The sequence below is a fragment of the Ostrea edulis genome, chromosome 5 (genome assembly GCF_947568905.1).
Source record: "Ostrea edulis chromosome 5, xbOstEdul1.1, whole genome shotgun sequence".
NCBI classification, from domain to species: domain Eukaryota; kingdom Metazoa; phylum Mollusca; class Bivalvia; order Ostreida; family Ostreidae; genus Ostrea; species Ostrea edulis.
The window spans coordinates 73849794-73872763 of NC_079168.1; the positions used below are offsets into that span (position 1 = coordinate 73849794).

The 22970-nt window shown below is 35.7% G+C and overlaps 2 protein-coding genes and 1 long non-coding RNA gene across 4 annotated transcripts; 1 reads left to right on the forward strand and 2 right to left on the reverse strand.

Annotated features, from left to right (window-relative positions):
- Positions 1–1305: 1305 nt before the first annotated feature.
- On the reverse strand, positions 1306–15471 carry LOC130046283 (solute carrier family 46 member 3-like). Its single transcript, XM_048880985.2, has 4 exons — positions 10541–15471; positions 8501–8584; positions 6026–6182; positions 1306–2195 (listed from the first exon to the last, which is right to left on the reverse strand). Exons 1-4 carry the CDS (start codon positions 11643–11645, stop codon positions 2135–2137), a joined length of 1407 nt encoding a protein of 468 aa, XP_048736942.2. The 5' UTR covers positions 11646–15471; the 3' UTR covers positions 1306–2134.
- On the forward strand, positions 4351–5573 carry LOC130054761 (uncharacterized). The gene is made up of 2 exons (XR_008803077.1): positions 4351–4519; positions 4624–5573. It is a non-coding gene; the product is annotated as an uncharacterized LOC130054761 (long non-coding RNA).
- Positions 15472–15607: 136 nt separating the features above from the next.
- Positions 15608–22611, reverse strand: LOC125652066 (solute carrier family 46 member 3-like). 2 transcript variants are annotated; one of them, XM_048880987.2, is made up of 4 exons: positions 21409–22611; positions 17062–17142; positions 16141–16297; positions 15608–15896 (listed from the first exon to the last, which is right to left on the reverse strand). In XM_048880987.2, the coding sequence occupies exons 1-4, from the start codon at positions 22511–22513 to the stop codon at positions 15836–15838; spliced, it is 1404 nt and encodes a 467-aa protein (XP_048736944.2). In that variant the 5' UTR covers positions 22514–22611; the 3' UTR covers positions 15608–15835. The 2 variants fall into 2 exon arrangements, with proteins under 2 accessions (XP_048736944.2, XP_048736940.2); XM_048880983.2 differs by having other exon boundaries at positions 17062–17145; positions 21409–22608.
- Between the last annotated feature and the right edge of the window lie 359 nt (positions 22612–22970).

The window sequence follows — 22970 nt, forward strand, 5'->3', positions numbered from 1 at the left end:
ACTGAGAGTGATCATTCTCCTTTTCCTTACTCAAGCAAGTACTTTAGATTCCTTATTTTACACAAGGACATAATATCTAGAAATAACTCGTAGATGTCAGATCATGAAAACATGAATCCGCAAGTAATCTTTTGATCAAGAGTTTTACATGTATTTCAGCAATGTAATAAAAACAGGTGGTTTTATTTCATGAGTGATGCTTCTTGCCTAATTATACAATAATAAACCCCTTGCATATGCAGTGTATTGAAGAATATGCAGTATTTGTAAATCTGATCTTCATAAAATACTTGGGTACAATCGTATTTTTTACAAGTTTACAATTTATGAAAATTAAGTGTCATTGGAAAAGGACTTCCATCATTACCTTCTAATTATCTACCAATTTCATCATTACTGCTAATTAATTGCTGAGAGTTGAATTCACTTGTGTTTCTTCATTGTCAAAAATAGTCAGTTTTTCATTTGTCATATTTGTAAGTACATTTACTCAGGTTGACTTTTTATTTGATATTTGATAAAGATTACTGTAGACCAGGCAATATGTTCATATTTCATAGATATTTCTGTAGTCGCACAGTAAGTTTGAAGTTTCTCCTTCACAGCTGTTAACATTTTCGTGAAGAGCAAAGATAGGGGCTTAGTAGAGCACTTACTAGATCCAGCAATGTATCTTTGTTTGTAAGGGTTTTTATGTAGCTTAGGAATCCAGTATAGGTACGGTAACTCATATTCATTCGACCCATTGACTGGAATATTAAATGTGTCTAAAACTGAATCATGGTTTTGAAGAATTTCGTCTTTTGAAAGGGCAGTTGGAGTATAAGTATGATTACCAAAAGTGGAATTAATGCCAAGTTCGTTTAAAATACAGTTGTAATAATGAGCCTTACAGACAAAGACAATGTTGTTACTAGCTTTGTCAGCTGGAACCAAAACATATTCCTCATGTAACCTATATAATTCTTTTATCACTTCTGGTTTACTAAACACAGAAGGATAGATGGTACGTACTTTTGTTTTCATGTGTCTAATGCGGGATTTTAATATCCTTCTTATGCTTTTAACCCATTCTGACAGTGTATCAAGTTCTTCTTTTTCATATTTAGCCCATCGTCTGGCATAATCTTCGACAGAACTGATAATAGAGATGAAGTTCTGTCGCCAATTAAAAGACCGAGGTTCTCTGTATTTAGGACCTTTAAGAATAAGTGATTTGAGGTCCTCATTTTCAACTATATCAACATCGCCAGTAATGACATGTCCAGCTGAACTGTAGTTGAAAGAAGATGAAGAACAAGAACATGTTGGTGGATTACGTATAAGATGGTCTATATCTAAGCACTGCAAAGTTTGTTTATAATTAAAGAGTTTGGATGCAATAGTAGAAGTATAGCTGTAGGAAATACAGGGTGTAGACTTGAACTTGAAATAAGTAGGAATACACGACTGAACCCTTTTATGACGAAGAATGTTGCTTATGTTGACGGCATCTATTCCTTTGTTTGTAAATTTGAGCTTAAGGAACTGACGTCATGATTTGGAAGGAATAGCATCCATGTTCCATGCTGGTTTATAGAGCCTGTGGTAGGCAACATCCATAATCATAGAGTGCAGTCTATATTCAGGTGTTGAAAAATCCAAGTATAGACTAGCCATAGCTTCTTCAAATAAAGTATGTAAAACCCTCAATGGAATAGAGTAAAGTTTTGTACGAATATGATGTGGACCCAATTGTCTGTTGACGTGAGGCAAAAGTGAATCAAACGTGACATCATTTATACTTGGTCTTTTATATGAACGATGTCCGTGACTGCGTTTTCGTCTTTGGGTATTGGGAAAGAGTCCCATCACATTAACGTTATTTCCTTGTGGACTAGTCAAATTTCCCACATCATATACATTATCATTGCATCCATATGGAAATGCAGTGCCTAGGGTCCTGATCCAGTGATCTTCTCGTTGTCTACGAAAGGGGGTGCTTAATGTAGGTATGTATATATACTGGATTACGTAACAGTTGACAAAAAGACGGCGATAAAGTACACATCTGTGGCTGTTGTATGACTATGAGATTACATAGGTTATACAATTTATATTTCTTGGTTTTTATATAATGAATCGGGTCAATTCGTTATGATATCGGACTGTATCCTTTATGGCACTGCTTCTGTATGGAGTCTTTCACCAAAAACCTGGAAAAATCACGTATGTTAAGTTTTAAACTCACGAAGAATCACTTAATGTCTAAAGTATCTAACATATTATATATACATGTAGAAATATTATAGATTGTTCATCGATCATCCGCGGGTGGACATCGATATTTGATGCAATGGTGGTTTAAAATTAAAGGTTATAATATAGTGTTCAGAATGAATTCCCAAATTCCCTGTAAAACTGTAACAAATTCAGCAGAATAACTGAAAAAACAGACGAGTGAAAATATTATGTACATAGTCGCTTATTGACTAGGTACATTGTACGGGTTGCTTCCGGGTTAGTAAATTTCACATCCGGCAAGGTGAAGCTGAACAGAGTATATACGCATTGTACTTGATACATTGTTAAAATGGGGAAAAAGTATGAGGACTATTAAAATCTCGTATTCAACACATCAAAACAAAAGGACGTATCATATAACCTTCTGTATTTAGTAAACCAGAAATGATAGAAAAATTAGATAGGTTACATAAAAAATATGTTTTGGTTCCAGATGAAAAAACTTGCAACAACATTGTATTTGTAAGGCTCATTATTACAACTGTATTACAAACAAACTTGGCATTAATGTCATTTTTTCGTAATCGTACTTATACTGCAACTGCCCTTTCAAAATATGAAATTCTTCAAAACCATGCTTCAGGTTGAGACACATGAAAGGTGAATATAACGAACAGTGATCAATCTCATAGCTACTATAAGCAATACAAAATAAAAGAGTTCGGCAAACACGGGCCTCTAGATATACCAGAGGTGGGATCAGGTTTCTAGGAGGATTAAGCATCCCCTGTCGACCGGTCACACCCGCCTTGAGCCCTACATCTTGATCAGGGAAACGGAGCCATCTGTAGTCACACTCAGTGTGCCGAGAACGACCTAACAATCGGCATGAAACACATCAAACAGCACTTGACCAAATGATAAGTTGTATCGACAAACTATATCGTTATAACAAACATAGAATTTGCAAAATGCTGATTTTAAACGACACTGTTGTAACCCCAGCACCATCAACTTGTTTGTCAGTAGCCAGTGTCGATTGAAAAACTGGCCATATGCAGAAAAAGCTCTTGCGTATCGCATCAGCTGAGAGATGTAAACCCCATATGTAGGTGATAATGGAATATTGCTACATAAATATGAAAAGTTGACGATGGAGAAGTTGAAATCATCCCGTTTGTCATAATGTTGAGTTGTTAGTTTGCTGTTAATATCTACTTTCAATAAGATATCTAAGTATGAAGCAGAAGTGGACGACTATGTGGTGTGTTTTATTTCAAGTTCACTGAGATATATTGAATCGACATATGAATGAAAATTATCATTGTTAATAGATAATACATCGTCGATATATCTAAATGTCGAATAGAAGACCACAGCAAGAGATCTTTTCTTCTTACGTAGAAGTTTTTGAATAAATTCTGCTTCATAGGAATGAAAAACAGGTCCGCTATCAAAGAAGCAATTCGTGACCATGGAGATTCCAACAGACTGTTGTAGGACCTTATCACCAAAGACCACGAAGATATTATCAAAGAGGAACTCCAGCATATTTTGTTTTATTTTAACATCAGAGTACTTGTTCGTGGAATCAGAGTGGAGTTTCACAAAGTAATTTTGGATGACTGATCACTGGATAGGAATATTTGCGTTTTCTATTTTTGTTGACGAAGCAACCGTCTATGATGTCAAAAAGTCTAGCCTTTAATTAATCGTGAGGAATGGTCGTGTAAAGAATTGAAAAGTAATACGTTTTGATGTTCTTGATTCGAGAAAAGTTTAGTGATTTCAAGTTTACTAAGAGTTCTTTAGTTAGAACTGTTTAGAATTCACATTTGATTTACACCACTTCTGGCATATGTAGTCGCACAGTACGTTTGAAGTTTCTCCTTCACAGCTGTTAATATTTTCGTGAGGAGCAAATATAGGGGCTTGGTAGAACATTTACCGTATCCAGCAAGGTATCTTTGTTTGTAAGGGTTTTATGAAGTTTAGGAATCCAGTATAGGACAGCAAGTCATATTCATCGAACCCATTGACTGGGATATTAAATGTGTCTACATCTGAATCATGGTTTTGAAGAAGTTCCTCTTTTTAAAGGGCAGTTGGAGTATAGGTACGATTACCAAAAGTGGAAATAATGCCAAGTTCGTTTAAAATACAGTTGTAATAATGAACCTTACAAACAAAGACAATGTTGTTACAAGCATTGTCAGCTGGAACCAAAACACATTCCTCATGTAACCTATCTAATTATTTTACCACTTCTGGTTTACTACACACGGAAGGATAGCTGGTACGTATTTTTTCTTTTCATATGTCTAATGCGGGATTTTAATATTCCTTTTATACTTTTAATCCATTCTGACAATGTATCAAGTTCTTCATTTTCATATTTAGCCCATCGTCTGGCATAATCCTCGACAGAACCCATAATAGAAATGAAGTTCTATCGCCAATTGAAAGACCGAGGTTCTCTGTATTAAAGACCTTTTAGAATAAGTGATCCGAGGTCCTCATTTTCAACTGTATCAACAGTAATGACATGTCAACATTACCAGTGATGACATATCCAGCTGGACTATAGTTGAAAGAATATCAAGAACACGGAGGATTAAGTATAAGATGGTCTATATCTAGGCACTGCAAAATTGTTTATAATTGAAAAGTTTGGGTGCAATAGTAGAAGTATATTTGTAGGAAATACTGGGTATAGACTTGAACTTAAAATAAGTTGGAATACACGACTGAAGTTTTTTATGACAAAGAATAGTGCTTATGTTGACGGCATCTATTCCTTTGTTTGTAAATTTGAGCTGAAGGAACTGGTGGCACGATTTGGAAGGAACATCATCCATGACCCGTGGTGGTTTAAAGACGCGGTGACTGGCAACATCCATAATCATAGAGTTCGGTCTATATTCAAGTGTTGAAAAATCCAAGTATAGACTAGCTGTGGCTCCTTGAAATAACGTATGTAAAACTCTCAATGGAACAGAGTAGAGTTTTGTGCGAATATGATGTGGACGTAATTGTCTGTTGACGTAAGGTAAAAGTGAATCAAACGTGACATCATTTATACTTGGTATTTTATACGAACGGTGTCCATGACTGCGTTTCCGTATGCATATCATAGAATGATTCCCCTGATATCCACGATTTAACTTATATATATTTAGAAAGTAGTAGTTTTTAAACTGTTGAAATTTAAATTTTACCATTTCCAACAGGTTTTATGAATTTTTATAATGCTGACTTATACTTCTCTTTATGTATGCCGGACATCTTTTAAAAGGTAGCAACATGCATATGTTTGTTCGCTTGTGGTTAATTAAACTATATTAAGTGAATATCAATGCAGTTTTTGTACTTTGAACCATTAATATTGATAAGTCACATGTCTCCATGGGTTCGTGTTTGCCCTACTCTTAATTTTGTGTTCCATATAGGAGTTATGAGATTTCGTTATCTTCAACTTTTCATGAGAGTGGATCTATCTTATACAGTGGGTATGCATAACCTTTTGTTCAATACATCTACTATTCAAACGATAACTAAAAATTAGGAAAGGGACGTCATTTCGATATTCTGATGTCTAATTTGTTTTCTTGATTTACAGTACTCTGACACACGTATGCTATCTTTATAACATCTTACTTGATATACCAAACTATTCAACACGATAAAATATCCATCAACTGAGATAATCTTGATAATATAAGGATATACCATTGAACTAGGGAAGTGCTTCTTTTTATGAGATTAATTCAGATAATTGTTTTCTCACTGTCTTCATACTTACATTAACAGTACCACAGCTAAGAACAGGAAACCGGCAAACACGAGGTACGCTGTTCCCTTGTAGAAAGACACGGTTTCCGAGTAAATGGCGCTGCCTAGGACGGAACCCGACAAATTACAAATGTTCTCCACAACTGCTAGACTGCCAAACATAGCACCTATACAGATCGATAGATAGAAAATAGATAAATACGTAAAAAATGTAAAGATGCAATAAAATACTGGGAAAGTTTTTTTTATATTAATCAATGCCCGAACTTGAAAATGTTTGCGATATTTGATTAAGCTTTGAAAATAAAGACTACTTCGTACAGAACATCGATCCATTTTAAAAAACGTAAATAACCATGTAACCAGATAAATAAAATAGAAATATGAAGAGGTAACGAACAGTGATAAACACACTACTCCTACGACGGACCCCTGATACATGTACACACACATGCAGAGAGAGATAACTCAAAATAAAAGGCACCCTAGAGTCTTCCACACCTGTTTCTTACTTACCAAACTAACAACTCAACATTGTGACAAACGCGATGACTTCAGCTTCTCAATCGTCAACTTTCCATATTTATGTAGTAATATTCCATTATCACCTGCATATGGTGTTATGTCTCTCAAATGATTTATACACATGAGCTGCGTATGATCAGATTTAAATCGCGGCAGGCTCCATACATACAAGTTGATGTTGATTAAGAAATAAGATATCATTTTTTAATGTTATTGGGATATGACATGAATTTGGTCACGTGATCAAATCCTATAACCGCCGAAGGGCGTTATAGTAGATTTGATCACGTACCAAATTCACGTTATATCCAAATAAAACTCAAAAATGATATTTTATTTCTTATATCTATATTTTCTATTTTGATTTGTGTTATTCCCGAGCTACCATGATTATGTAGCAGATGACCGAAATAACGATCGTAGAACACAAAATATAGTTCGTTAGAGTCTTATCGAATAAAAAATTATGAACAATATCAAAGAGAATATAAGATATAGATATTTAATTGAAAAGGTTTTTTTAAAAAGCCGAAACATGTGTAAAATAAAATTAATTTAGAGTGTAAAGTTAACTGAAATGAAGACACGGAGAACGGAGTAAACTACATCCGTGATGTGAGTTGGTCGCGATCAGCGATGGAGAAACTGGCGTTGGGCTAGCCTACTAAGTTGAAAACGCAATTGTTGAACACAGATATCAACAGAAATTCAAAGGATCTGAGAGAATTGCTGGAGGATATGATGGGTCAAGTTAACGTTAACGTTAAGCTCTTAGTAAGGTTTTTGGAAAGAAACAACGGCATGTTCATCGTTAGGACTCGCGGTTGTAGCCATGCAGGAGACGATTCGAGACAGTAGGACAGATTTAGACAAAGTGCAGGTAGGTTGCGTCTTTTATCTACCTTCAGTGTGTGTAAGAGAAAACAAAAACCTACTGATGGAGTTTTTGTTGACTTGGGAGATTTCTGTTGTAGGAATCTAATGAAGACTCACACCGGTACCCTGACATGAACATATAAATTTTTCGAGCCTCGAAACCAGCCTCGCCTATGATCATGCCGAGTCATAGCCGTGATGGCAGTTGCCAGGAAACAGCAGGTTAACTTATCACCAAAAAGTAAATAGGCTTATAAATCTGCCTACATTTTTTCGCTTCCAATATCATGGAACTTTATTTTATAAATTCGCCATTTAGAAGTTGCAAACGGTATTTAAAACTGTATGAAATGAAACAACAGAACGGTATGTTTAATGTTTCTCTTTTATAAATTGATGAAATTCTTGTTTGTTTACAATACGGATGTATATTTAATTGCTGTTATAAAATTTAGAAATTCATTTCAAAATTAAGGATTATCTCCCTCATGCATAGCTCTTATCCTTAAACGAATTTGACTCCACTTTTTTGACGCGCTGTTTTTGGCTATAATACCTCTAAAACTTCATTGTTATTTCGGATTTCAAACATTTCGGTTGAGCATCACTGAAGAGACATTATTTGTCGAAATGTGCATCTGGTGCATCAAAATTGGTACCGTATAAGATTTACAACCTAAACTCTGTATACATATCCTGCTGCGTTTCCTTCTGTTATGATGTCATTACAGTGGTGGATCCAGGGTTTACGAAAGGATGTGTGTGTGAAAGTCAAAATTTTAGCCATTTTGGGTGCCAAACTGGAATTTTACTCACACTATTTCTGTTTTTTAAATTTAATATAAAAATCGTTTGGAATGAAATTTCAATTAATGAATGCTCGAACTTGAAAATGTTTGTGACATTTCATTAAATTTTTTCTTCCTAACTGAAAGGCTGGTGGAAGAGGCAGAGATAGCTGAACGATTTCACAGAACATTAGCAACCATCCTTCAAAATCAGAGAGATGTAGAAATATACATCTTTTCACATACTTCAAAATTAATCTTTAAGTGAAAAGCAGTATATATGACAGTTTTCGTACCTTGATTGTGAGGAGAAGTCATCTTTGACATAGTTGCTCTGATCATAGGTATAACACTCATCCCCATAACACCAACAACAGCCCCTGTTAAACACAATAATCATTTACAAATATACGTTAAGTATGCTAACATTTAGTTTCTGTGGCACATGTCTCATATTTTCTTCAAGCTGCATACAAATACATAACTGGGTACTGTATTATCACGTTCTCTTTATAAAAATATGCAATAATGTTTATCATTTACCACACACATTTTTAGAAAATGATATTTTTCCTATTTTTACAAAAGGTATACAACTCTTCAAGAAGTCCCGAGTGCAATAAGGTCAGCTTCTAACATTTAAGATGATTTGAATTCTTCAAAATTGTTCATTGGCCTTTTGTTATATATTGAATACCTTAATGAAAGCAAGTGTTACCATTCTATACTCCGACTTTATCTTTTTGGATAGGTAATAGATTTTATAATTTTTTGAAACACCACGTACTTTTCAGACGTGTCAAATCATGGCCATACAAGGACTACTTGGTACTTAAGATGGTGTATATAAAATCAGTTGCTAGAAAGGATTAAATTTCTAAAGTGGTCGTTTATTGATAGAGTCTATTGTCACAAAAAATGAAACATACGATCACTGCATGTTCCAATGGTAACCAAGGTCCCGTTACAATATAATCGTTTAATCTACATGATGTAGTTCTAAGTACGATTTCTTTCATCAATATCTTTAAAACAAAATGTCAAGTTTGTATTTATTTGTTTTCATGGTAAGACTTACAATCTGCAATCTTTACCGAAGTTTCTTTATGTTGATTAGAACACCAAATCTTAGATTTGAGGAAGTTGATTTGAGGAAATTGAGAAGGGCTGTTGAGAATGTTTTCAGATTTCAGGGGCTCAGCATTCTGGTTTTATATCAACAGTTCGCAGATTCTGTGGTCTGGCTTGGAGTTCTCGAAAACATCTTAAACTGAAGTTGGACTTTTTCATTTATTTCAAGAGTCAAACGTTTAGTAAAACTCAGACTTAAGTTCACGTTTCGATATACGATTGCTTCGAGAAATCCAGGCGAGATTTGCGAATGCGGCCAGTCGGGTGTTACATGTACATGTATCTGGTGTGTTTCGTGAGAGTTGGTAGGCCGTTCTTTGCGTGCTGGTTTTGATTGCGGATTACTCCGTTTAACTAATGAGAATATACAGCTCACGGCTGATGTGATCGGTCAACAGGTATTGCTTACTCCTCCTATGCGCTTGATTCCACGCTTGGGGTGTCCAAGGGTATGTGTTTTCCATTCTAATTTTGTATACTTTATAGAAGATTTATCATTGGGTCCGTGTTTGCCCAATTCTTGTTTTGTTGATCCTTATGGGGGTTATGAGATTGAACACTGTTCGTTATTTTCACTTTTTCATTGGTGAAGGTGCCAAAGTCTGCCGATACATGGTGTCTTCGCTTTTAAGTTCATATCCAAAAGACGAAGGGGCAATCACTACATGTACCCATGTTTATGTCTTTGGTTCGACACAGCAATGAAACGAGTAGGGCTTGAACGCACAACTTCCGGAAACAAGCGCTCATTGATTTAAATGTTACTAATATTTGCTAGTGGATTGTATAAGAATCCTGATTATCGGATGTATTTAACTTACATATTCTATTCGTCTGTCTCTTGTGATAAAAACCAATACTTTGTATCAAATTAACGTCTACAACATTTGCTTAATTATTCAATTTTCATTGTATTATGTTGCCACAACAGACATTGTGGCAATGATTTTTGGTATTTTGAATTATTGATTGAAGTTTGTTTAGCACGTACTAGCTTTAGTTTTGCATTTACAATTTATCGGTTAATTATCAATTTACTATGAGTTGTGTCATAATCAGTACTAATGTTACACGGTGTGGATACCTGTTTGGTCAGTTTTAAAAGATAAACGGGGCAATCTGTAGTCAATCTAATATTCCAGGAGCTTCCTAACAATTATATTGCATTATATTTAGACGCATTACCGAGACATCCATTCTCTTACCTACATACAAATAGATAGGCGATGACGCTATTCCAAAGAAGACATAACCAGAGACGCCCGATATCGTGCCAAGAAAGGCAATGGCTTCATCCGTGAGGCACTGTTGCATTACTTTAATACCCACTAAAATTACTACCTCAGAAACACACAATTTCACTGTCTCAAATGTACTAATTTTCTCTGGACTGAAGCAAAATGGCCAATCCAGAAGATACAATGTTTCAATTGCAAAAGCGCCAATCTTCCCCATAATTACAAAAATGAACGAAAACACCGAAGTGATGTACTTCCATCGCGTTGAGCCCAAATGATTGCTATCTTGTTCCGTGTAAAATTTCCAAATGTCTTTGATATTCCCCATACAGCTAAAGTTATGCTGCTTCCTTTCTGATTTTGATAGTGTCTCGGGAATGAAGCATGAAATAATGAAACCTAGAGCCGCCATTCCACAAGCTGTTGCCATGGAGTAGTCATACCCTAGAAGTACGACAATGAAACCACAAACAAAAGTTCCAAGGGAAATTCCGACGCCAATCACAAAGCTTAAAACTGCAATCAGAAAAGACCGTTTCTTTCCAGCACTTGTGAGGTCTGAGACAACAGACATAGCGATGGCAAGCTGAACCGCCCATCCTCCGCAAAAACCATCAATAGATGTAAATGGCATGAAGAGATACAAATTCCATTTCAGAATTATTGCTAGGGTCATCATTAGCTGCTTAATACAAATACCAAACATTCCAAGGAAAAGAAATGGTCTTCGTCCCATATAGTCACTCAGTGAAGTTAATAATAAACTGGACAGTACCAGGGGTACTCCAAGAGCTATCGACATGTACAGGTTCCACCTAGACACAGCCTTTTGGACAACCTGTTCATCCTGGTATTCTTGTGAGGACGTGTTTGTATCACACAGAGACACACCTGTATTGTTGGAAACAGTTCTGTTTGGAAATTCTATATCCCAAAATGTAGCATGGCCATATTCGTTCAACGTGTACGTACATATCACATTAGAGAAGAATAGACAAAAATCTGCTGCACACAAAGGTATAAAAATCCAGAGATATCCCTCACGAGTTTCTGATTTACTGTTCTTCATCATAAAAAAATGTAAGAGGGAAGTTACCGGTATATCATAGGACGAGTAGTTTGAAGTACAAATCTACACCGACATTGTGATGTATCGCTAGTTATCTCGAGCGTTCAGTACAGTATCAATACTTCATAATGAAAGCATATCATATGTACTGCTTTATTTTTTCAAAGAGATAACAAATCAATGACAAACAATTGCGTCATATGACCCGTATCGTAATGCTAGGAGTCAAGTAAACCACATAAATATTTTCTAATGATTTAACAATTGGGCAGTTGGAAAAATCGAAATACAAAAGTTGAGATAAAAATATCAATTGGTTTTGAATATTGTTTTTATATATCATTCAAAGGAATTTTAAAGATGTCCATAGACAAGCTAAGAATAAAATATATTGTTCTTAAATACTAAGTATTACATCTTGTAATGTGGTCTGTAGTATTGCCCTTGTGTATGCAAGAAAACGTATCTACAAAATTTATTGATTTATTACATAATGACTTCGTATCTTTTAAAAAATCATTGAAAACAGTCCGGTAGCCAAGTACTTCGTTACTAGCTTGAAAGTACGGATGTATATCTAATTGCAGTGATGAAATTTAGAAGTTCATTTCAAAATCAAGGATTATCTCCCTCATGCATAGCTCTGATCCTTAGATGAATTTCACTCCAGTCTTTGGCATTCTGTTTTTCTTTTTAGTTCTTACAAGTTTATTGTTATTTAGGATTTCCAATATTTCAGCTTGAGCATCACTGAAGAAACATTATTTGTCGAAATGCGCATCTGGTGCATCAAAATTGGTACCGTACAAGTTTTACATAAGTGCAATCCGATACAAGTCACGTTTATAAGCATTTAATCTATTAGTTCAAACATTGAATCTATACCAAAATTTCTCTATTCAAACTATATAATGATCAAATTTGTAAATACAAGCTATCACCGAGTCGAATCCTGTCTGGCGTACTTAATACGAATTTTTAAGACGTTCTCTACAGGTCAATATGAGATGTTTACTCCTCTTAGGCACCTGATCTCACCTCTGGTATGTTTCAGGGGTCCGTTTTTACCCTTCTCTTAATTCTGTTTTAATAGGATTTATGATATCTATCACTGTTCGTTATCTTCACTTGTTCATTAACAAGAAATGATTACATATAAAAGTACCCATACGTTTTATCAACAATACTCATTTTCATTCATATATCCCAGTGAACTCGAAATAAAAGCAGATACATACATAAGATTTATAAGCAACTCCGACGGCGGCATACAAATTTATCTACCGCTAAAAATATGCGACGGTCCCACCTATAAATCATTAATTCCTATCTATTGGTTTGATAAATTGATGCTGATTTATGTTTATTTCACTCCTATCATAAATTTGAATCGAACGTAACAAGTCTTTAAGTGATTTGATGATCAACAAATATACTATTAACAAAAACGTCAAGGCAAATCATAAACATTTCCTGAAATCTCGCCGATTTTTCCGAGTTTGGATCATGAAAGGGAAATATAACGAACAGTGATCAATCTCATAACTCTATAAGCAATACAAAATAGGGAGTTGGGCAAACATGGACCCCTGTATATACCAGAGGTGGGATCAGGTGCCATGTGTCGCATTTTGAAACTTCACTTTCATTTTAATTTGAAGTGAAACATCTTAAAATATTGTATCTTGAATGTTTTTGTGATAGGATTTGGAAGGTTTGAACTCGATATCTTTTATTCTTAAGTCGGTATGCGTAATGTAAATCACTGAGTGCATTTTCCCTGAAAAACAAGGGACTGTGAGATAATATGAGACTTGAGGAAGTTGGTAATCTCTGTTATATATGTCTCTGATAAAAGATAACACAGAGTCTTCCACATCTGCTTCATACTTGGTTATTTCATTGAAAATTGACATTAATGACAAATTGGTAACCCATCTTTATATTTTATTGAAGATAGGTATGAACGGCTAACTCAACTTTATGGCTTCTACATTGTGAAAAGGTGAGGATAACGAAAAGTGATCTATCTCACAACCCCTATCAGGAATACAAAATACAGAGTTGAGCAAACGTGGTCCCCTTGATATACCAGAGGTGGGATCAGGTGCCTAAGAGGAGTAAGCATCCCCGTCGACCAGTCACATCTGCTGGAAGCCCTATATCTTGATCAGGTATACGGAGTAATCTTTAGTCAGAAGCAGTGTGCCAAGAACGGCCTAACTATTGGTATGAAACACGTATGACAGCATTTGACCCAATGACAGGTTTTATAGGCAAACTAGATCGTTATAACGACCTTACAGTTAGCGAAATGCTGACTTTAAACGAGACTGTTGAAACTCTTGCATCATTAACTTGTTTGTCAGTGTCCTGCCAACTTTCCATATTTATGTAGAAATATTCCATTATCACATGCATATGGTGTTTATGTCTCTAAACTCATTCGATCTTCGAGAGTATGTTCTGTGTACGATCATTTTTTTAAATTGAGACAGGCGACTGACAAGCAAATTGATATTACAGGGGTTTCAACAGTCTCGTTTAAAGTCAGTCATTTGCGAATTCTTTGGTCGCTATAACGGTCTAATTTGCAAATACAACCTGTCATTAGGTCGGATGCGCTCTAGCGTGTTTCATACGAATAGTAAGGGTGTCCTTGACATACTAATTTCGATTACAGATAACTCCGTTTACCTGATGAAAGTATAGAGTTCGTGCCGGGTGTAACCGGCCAACAACGATGCTTGCTCCTCTTAGGCCCTTAATCCCATCTTTGTATGTCAAGGGATATGTGTTAGCCCTTCTCTTAATTGTTTATGCTTTATGGAATTTAAGAGATTGATCACCGTTCGATATCTTCACTTGTTCATTAAATTGGAATGATTATATATAAAATTGCAGATACGATTATCTAAATATTGATCTATTCAACTATAAATCTATTTAGTCCCGTGGGGATCCGGGTTGGAACATGTCCTCAATGCCCCAAACTTGTCGTACGAGGCGACTAAATGCAGGGCGGTCCTTCAGATGAGACCGCAAAAACCGAGGCCCCGTGTCACAGAAGGTGTGGCACGATAAAGATTCATCCTTGCTCAAAGGCCGTAAGCGTCGAGCATAGACCTTAATTTTAAAGCAATGTACCAAATGTAAAACTTATACGGTACCAATTCTGATGCACTAGATGCGCATTTCGACCAATAATGTCTCTTCAGTGATGCTATCAAACGAATATTTATGAGCACAACAGAAAAAACTGATAATCCATGCTACTTTTCTAGGTCCAATGGTCATAACTTAGTGAAACATCAACGGACCAAGACGAAATTCAAATTGATCTGTAACTTGTTATGGCAAAGGAATGTACCAAATACCAAATGAATATCTGCAAGAACAACAAATAAATATCTACAAGAAAGGGAGAAAAAGTGCGGAAAAATGAACTGACTGACAGACAGACAGACGGAGCGCAAACATAAAGTCCTTCTACTTCGTCGGTAGGGGACTAATTATCATACTTTCAGGATAACATGTATCCTACCCAGGATGGGGATATGAATGCTTACATCAATAAGTGATATAATGAACAATCTAAAGGGGAATTAAATCTAGCACTAAAACTAATCTCCTAAAACCAGAATAAGTAAGCAAAATCCTCCGTCTAGTGTTGAGAATTTGACTTAATATATACAACTCGGAGCATGTACAAACTACGTTTGTGTAAAGTGTTACACAACCCAAGCTCATGACAATAACCACGTTCCTCTGGCTGTACTTTAGAGCCATTTCCAATGTACAAAATAATACTGCAGCCTATAGTAGAGAGTAGGTGTGGTTAGTCTGGTGTAGAAATAGTGTTGTTCTCCAATATGGAAGAACTTTGTGCTGAGGGACGGATGGGTCGTCCCAATAAATGGACTGTTCTGTTGCTCATCTTTTGTCCGTTTTAGTGGTTTGCATAATTTCTCTCTTGACTGTGTATTTATTCTACAAACATGACATATTCATCCAGACAGGCAGTGTCATTTAGTTTTAACAAATGAATTTACACTTTACACGGTAGATATTGTTTGTACTTGTGACAGAATCCGGTGATGAAGTGCATTAACATAGCTGTTCCATGATTCTACGGTTACATAGCATACATAATTTATATTGTTGGTTTGTAGTCCATGATTCGGGTCAATTCGTTACGGTATCGGACTGTACTCCCTCAAGTGATGCTTCCGTATGGAGTCTTTCACCAAAAACCTGTAAAGATGACAAAGCTTATAATGATATTGTGTTCCTTTCTAATACTCACTATTACATCTGTAAATTAGTAACTTGGTTTTCATTTTACATTTGGTAATTCAACTAATATTCAAAGTCCCTTTCAGAAGATAAAAATCTTCTTGAAATGGTGCTAACAAACTTATCGACAGAGTGAAAACTATAGTGCTAGCGCATCTTGGATGTGAATTCCTATAACTTTTCTCACTGTCTTTATACTTACAGCAACAGTATCAAAGCGATTGACATAAAGCCAGCAAACACGAGGTACGCTGTACCCTTGTAGAACGACACGTTTTCCGAGTAGATGGCGCTGCCAAGGACGGAACCCAACAGATTACAAATGTTCTCCACAACTGCTAGACTGCCAAACATAGCACCTGCATACAGGAACAAGAAATATATGAATGGTTTTATTTTCCTGAAATTGTTGCACTATGCTTCAATCAAAACATAAACCTAGCGTTTAATCAAACAGACTTAACGTTAAAGAAAATTCCTAAGAATATTGCATTTTGTGAAATTAGATTTTTAAAACGTTGAAGGAGGTCGACACATTGTTTGCAACTTGAAATTCAATGTAACTGTCGTAGAACTATAAATGATTTTAAAGAATGCTCCTCCCCTAATTACAATGTAGTAATGAAAGGAATTAATATGCTACAATGTTCATAATCACGTGATTGATCATTCTCTGTGCAGCTCTCGTGTAGAAAATTGGGACTTATCAGAAAACTACCAAATAGACCATCGGTTTAAGCCCCGAAACTCGTAAATGTTTATGTCAAACAACTTGATATATAATCAAAGGGTTACATACGTTCACAAAATATTTGTTTGCAAATGTCAATGTCAATGGCATCTATATCGGATCGGATCTAAAGAGTTTTTCCAGTTTTAAAAAAATATCATTTGTACAAACTTCTATGCTTTTCTCCTAAAACTTGTATACGCCCCAACGTAGAAATGTCAAACAACCTGATATATAATCAAGGGACTAACTATATATATATATATATATATATATATATATATATATATATATATATATATATATATATATACTGTTAAAAATTTTGATTTTCGGCTGCGAACTGAAGAGTTTGACGATAAGAGGTACATTATAATGACACCCTATCAATACCTTGATTGTGAGGAGGGGTCATCTTGGACATGATTCCTCTGATCATTGGTAGAGCACTCATCCCCATACTTCCAACGACGGCTGCTGTGAAAGACAATGGTCAAGTACGTCAGGGGTATTACCCTCCGGTCAATATCAGTATTAGCGACCTCTCAGATCTCTTTTGGTAAACGTGGTCACAGATTTTCTTCACACTTTTACAATTTAATATCTGGAACACACCACGCCTAATTATCAGTTGCTATGCACTATACCTGTCATAGCAACGGTTAATCAGCGTTTGAAAATCCCATTTGTGAACTATGATAAATCATGAATCTTCCGTGTGGTCGGAACATCAATAAACTAAGATCGCTAGAGATCCAGATTTGATGTCAGCCTAACATGATATGTGAGAAACACCTCCAATGATGGTCATGATCGGGATTCTATTGTCAGTGTATGTTGTTGAAAAAATGTCACATTACCGGTTATTTCTAATTACTATTGCAATCAAGGTGTAGTTATACTCAAGTATGAACCAATTTTATTAAACCACGTAGAAAAGAATATTAGGGATGTTAAAAAGTTCAACATATGAGACAATAAGATTATTTTTATGGGTTGCATTACAATGAAATCTTGTGATTATTTGTGTGAATGAGAGAGACTTTGTACAAGTATACCTCAGTTAAACTGTACGGTCATTCGTGAGGAAGATTCGATATCACTTAATTTACCGTCCCTAATGACAAACTCGCAAATTATTTTGTTTGTTATTTGTACATCCCATTCTAGAATTCTTCACACATATAGAGACATCACCAAGTACAGGTGAGTGTCACGAATTTTACAGATCCATGACGCTCTAGCAGTGAGGGTTCTTTACCATGCCAAACGTAACAAGAGACCTCCGTTTTGAAGGTCAAATCGTGACTTGGTTGAAATGTCGGGTGTTTGGTAAAGAAACAGTTACTACCATCGTTAGACGCGGCGTGGAGATCGAATATCAGACCGTTCAATTGCGTCCAAACCACATGACTTCTGCACACCTTTCTTCATACACTTTGCTGAAGTAGATAAACTACACGTGTCCAGGTGTTTCTTTTATTGTTGAGAAGTCTACTGTGCTGCTTCAATTTTTCATTTTAGAGTTATCTCTCTTTGCCTACGTTACATTATTTGATGTTAAAATTCTTTATCAGAAAGAGCTATGTGTCCTTATATTTCTCGTGCAGAGCGCATAGTTTTGTTGCAATTAGGCAGTTACGCAGTTTCACGGCTAATTCACCGTGGGGTTTCGGGTAAGAATAAGTCCTCAGTACGTACATTGCTTGCCATAAGAGGCGAGTAAATGGTGTGGTCCTTCGGATGAGACCGTTAAAACCGAGGCCCCATGTCACAGCAGGTTTGACGCGATAAATATCCCTCCCTGCTCAAAGGCCGTAAGCGCCAAGCATAGGCCTAACATTTGCAACCCTTCATCGGCAATGGTGACGTCACCTTATGAGTGAAAAATTCTCGAGTGAGACGTTAAACATTATGCAACCAACCAACCACTGCTATCTCAAAGCACTTTCCTTGCTGTTTTCCATCTACTTATGTGGGTTAATTGTGGCCTATTACTATGCTAGTACATTTTGGTTTTAGTTATATCCTTGGTTTTGCGATGTGATATTCAAATCATAACAATGGACGCGCCATGTGTGTTATATCGAACTACTTTTTATTGTATTAATACACAGTCAGATAGCATCACAACAGTTATTGTTCTTTAATCATTGTCAGTCAACATGATTAGAGTTATCGTTTTTGTATCACAATACACGTGTATAAATGTAACATTTAATAGACAATGTTTAATAATTATTTACTAAAGTTTCTCTGAGCGAACATTTTGCATGATAGTGTTTTGGTTACTTCATTCGTTAATTTGTTAAAGTGAAATTGCATATTATGTCCACTTCACGGAAATATTCTGCCATAAGACCTATTGTTCCATGCATAAAACGCATCACAGTTCTTTCCCATATGAAAAGACAAACAACGGAAAGTTAATAAATTACTTTTTGTGTATTGCGTCACCAAAGTGTGTTGTTATGAGGATCCTTGATCATTTTTCATAGCATAGTTATTCATGACAAGGGTGCAGGAATCCTGAAATATACCATTTATGCCCCCGGGTCCCAATCATGCTTCATACCGAATTCGAAATGAATTTAAAAATGTTCTATTATTGACACATTTAATAACTGACCATTTTGGCCCAACGTTGATGCCTAAACCCCTACCTCTGGGATCATCAAATTTACAAATTTGTTTAAGCACTATATATTCTTTCTAAATAGCCATTTAGTTTTAATTTAGTATCAATAGCACTAAAAAAAATATGTTATTCAAATGTTTTAAACATAAACGCTATGTACCAAGTTTGGCCCCGCCGGTCATAACCTCTACCCTGGGGATAATGGAATTTACAAATTTGGTAGAGACCTTCCTGCTCTACATCACTATAAATTTAGTTTTTCTTACACATGTGCGGTTGTAGAGAAGATTTTTGAAAATTGATTAATATTTGGCAAATTTTGTCCCATTCCTCAGGACCCAGGAGTAATGAAATTTACAATTATTGTCGTTCTTTTCCAAATGATGCGTCATATCAAATTTGAAAAGAATTGAAATAGTAGTCATCAAAAAATTTAAAATGTTCAATAATTGTTAACGCACGACGGACGACAACCAATTACAATAGGTCACCTGAGTTTACTTAGGTGACCTAATAAATTATAATTAGGGCTTTCTACCTGTGGAAAGAATTATTGATATTGTTCTGTTGATCATTATTTTCTTCCATAAAAAAAATTACGCCTCCAGACTTATCGAAAACCAATTTAGACCATCATATTCGACATCTCGAAACATGCTCAGATTTCACCCTGCGTACTTAAACTTTGACCCCTAGCGAATTTATGGGACTTTACGCAAAAAAAACCTGTCTTCAATTCATCTTGAAAACCGTGAATGGTAGGAGCATGAAATGTTAACTAAATTTCTTAAATAAAAAGATGTAGTATTACTTTCAATTGTTCGGTGATCAATAAAGGAAGTTAATGCCCCTGAATGTTAACGATTTTTACGTAAAAACTCCTAACGTATTAGTGGTAGAAAGACGGAACCAACTGCATTGGGATCCTTGACCTTGAAAATAAGTCAAAGTCAAAGACAACCAAAATTTATGAAAATGAGCATTTTGCAGACCGTCTTTAGCATATAAAATACCGATATGGTGTGTACAAGTAGTCACATATCAACATATTCCAACAGATTACTTTACGACTCTGAACATTGACCTTTTTGATTTACAGTGACATGTGTAAAAAACATTGTTATCAGTACAGTATCTAAACCATAAATGGTAGGAACATGAAATATTCACTAATCTTATTGTCTGATCAAGTGTGAAAGATGACTTCTTCCTTTTGATGGTTCGTTGATCCCTAACGGGAATTAATCCCCCTGAAAGTTAGCGATTTCGTGTAAAATTTTACAACTCCTCAAGCATTAGTTGTAGAAAGACAGAACCAACTGAATATGATCCCAAACCTTTGACCGTGAAAATTAGGTCAAGGTCATCCAGAAACTATGAAAATGAGCATTTTCATACTGTCTTCAACGTATAAGATGCAAAAAAAAATAAATACGATATGCACAAGTAGTTACATCCAAACTAATTCCAACACATTACATTTCAACTCTAAACTTTGACCTTTCTCGGATTTACAGTGACTTACGTTAAAGCCATTGTTATCAGTACAGATTTGAAACCGTAAATGGTAGGAACATGAAATCTTCACTAAACGTATAGCTTTAGCAAGTGCAAAGGACCATTTGTTTTTTTATTTTGAGGGTTCGTTAATTCCTAACGGGAGTTAATGCCCCATAAAGTTTGCAATCTGGTGTAAAGATTTATAACTCTTAAAAGTATTAGTCGTAGGGAAATGAAACCAACTGAGAAACGATCCTTGACCTCTGCCCTTGAAAATTAGACCAAGGTATTCAAGAAACTATGACAATTAGCATTTTGCAATCTGTTTTCAGCGTAATAGATACCTTTAAGATATAATATGCTCAATTAGTCACATCACAAATGATTTTAACGCATTACATTTCGACTCTGAACTGTGACCTTTCTTGGGTTTACTGTGTCTTTTGTAAAAATCATTGCTATTAGTACAGCATCGATTATACTTTTTATATTCAAATAAATTGTTTGAATCTCTCTAAACCTAAAAAGGTGGAAAGACCTCTAAAGGATTTCACTTCTGGGAGATATGCTGTAACTGTTCCATAGAGTTATGCTGTTCTTACCTATATAGAGATACATCGGCGACAAGGCGATTCCAAACAACACGAAACAACACATTGCAGATGTCGTGCCAAGAAAGGCAATGGTTTCATCCGTCAGACACTGCTGCATTGCTTTAATACCCACTAAAATAATAACTTCGGAAAGACATGTTTTCGCTGTCTCAAATATACTAATTTTCTCTGGACTGAAGCAAAATGGCGAGTCCAATAGATACAATGTTTCGAATGCATAAGAGCCGAGTCTACCCAACATGACAAAAATAAGCGAACACACTGAAGTGATGTACTTCCATCGAGTTGAATTAGGATAAGTAAGATCATCTGTCGTGTAAAATTTCAAAATGTCTTTGAAATTTCCCATACAACTGAAATGGTGTTGTTTTCTTTCTGATTTCGTCAGCGTCTCGGGAATGAAGCACGTAATGATAAAACCTAAGGCAGCCACTCCACAAGATGTCGCCATGGAGTACTCATAACCCAGCAACTCGACGAAGAAACCGGATAGGAATGTCCCAAGGGAAAACCCAACGCCAAACACAAAGCTAAAAACTGTAATTAAATATGACCTGGTTTTCCCTGCCGTTCTAAGGTCTGAAACAACAGACAGTGCGATGGCGAGCTGAACCACCCAACTTCCACAAAAACCATCTATGGTTGTAAATGGAATAAAGAAATACACGTCCCATTGGAAAATGATGGCTACAGTCATCAAGAGCTGTTTGATGCAAATACCAAACATTCCAAGGAAAAGAAACGGCCTCCGCCCCATAAAGTCACTCAATGGAGATAGTAACAAGCTGGAAATGAGCAATGGCACACCATGTGCTATCGATATGAATAAGTTCCATCTAGCCACAGCTTTCTGGACAATCTCCTTGCCCTGGTATCCTTGAGGAGATGTGTCTGTATCACACACAACCTCTTCACTGCTGTTGGACACAGTTTTGTTCGGAAATGTCAGGTCCCAAAATACATCGTGTCCGTATTCATTGCTCGTGTACGAACACATCATTGTAGACAAAAATAGGCAAAAATCCGAAGCACACAATGGTATGAAAATTCGGAGGTAGCCCTCTCGCGTTTCTCTTTTACCATTCTTCATCATTAGACGTGGGAACGTAATGAGCCCAAACTTTATCTAAAGTTAAAGTGACTCTATGAATCATTGAATAACTATGAAGCACGCTAACCTACGGGGACATGTTAATTCTATTCAGCCACATTTCTGTTTTGGTAGATTTGACGCAAAACATGTTGGAACATCTGTAGCTATACTCTTTGTTGTCTTTGTATTAATATTTCACCACGGAAAGTAGACGATTCTATAGCCTAAAACTATGGTGTTTGTACAGCAATTGCATGCATTATAATTAATAAATGGTACACAGTTACAGATGAATGCAAATTTTATTTGGTATACTTACAATTTAATTCAAAGAGATGAATAACTCGGAGGTAAAATTTTGACTTTGAATCGATATAATATAATTAACTCTGAATGTTAATGTATTTATGTTTCATACGAAGAATCTGTAACAATGTAACAAACTTGAATTTTATGT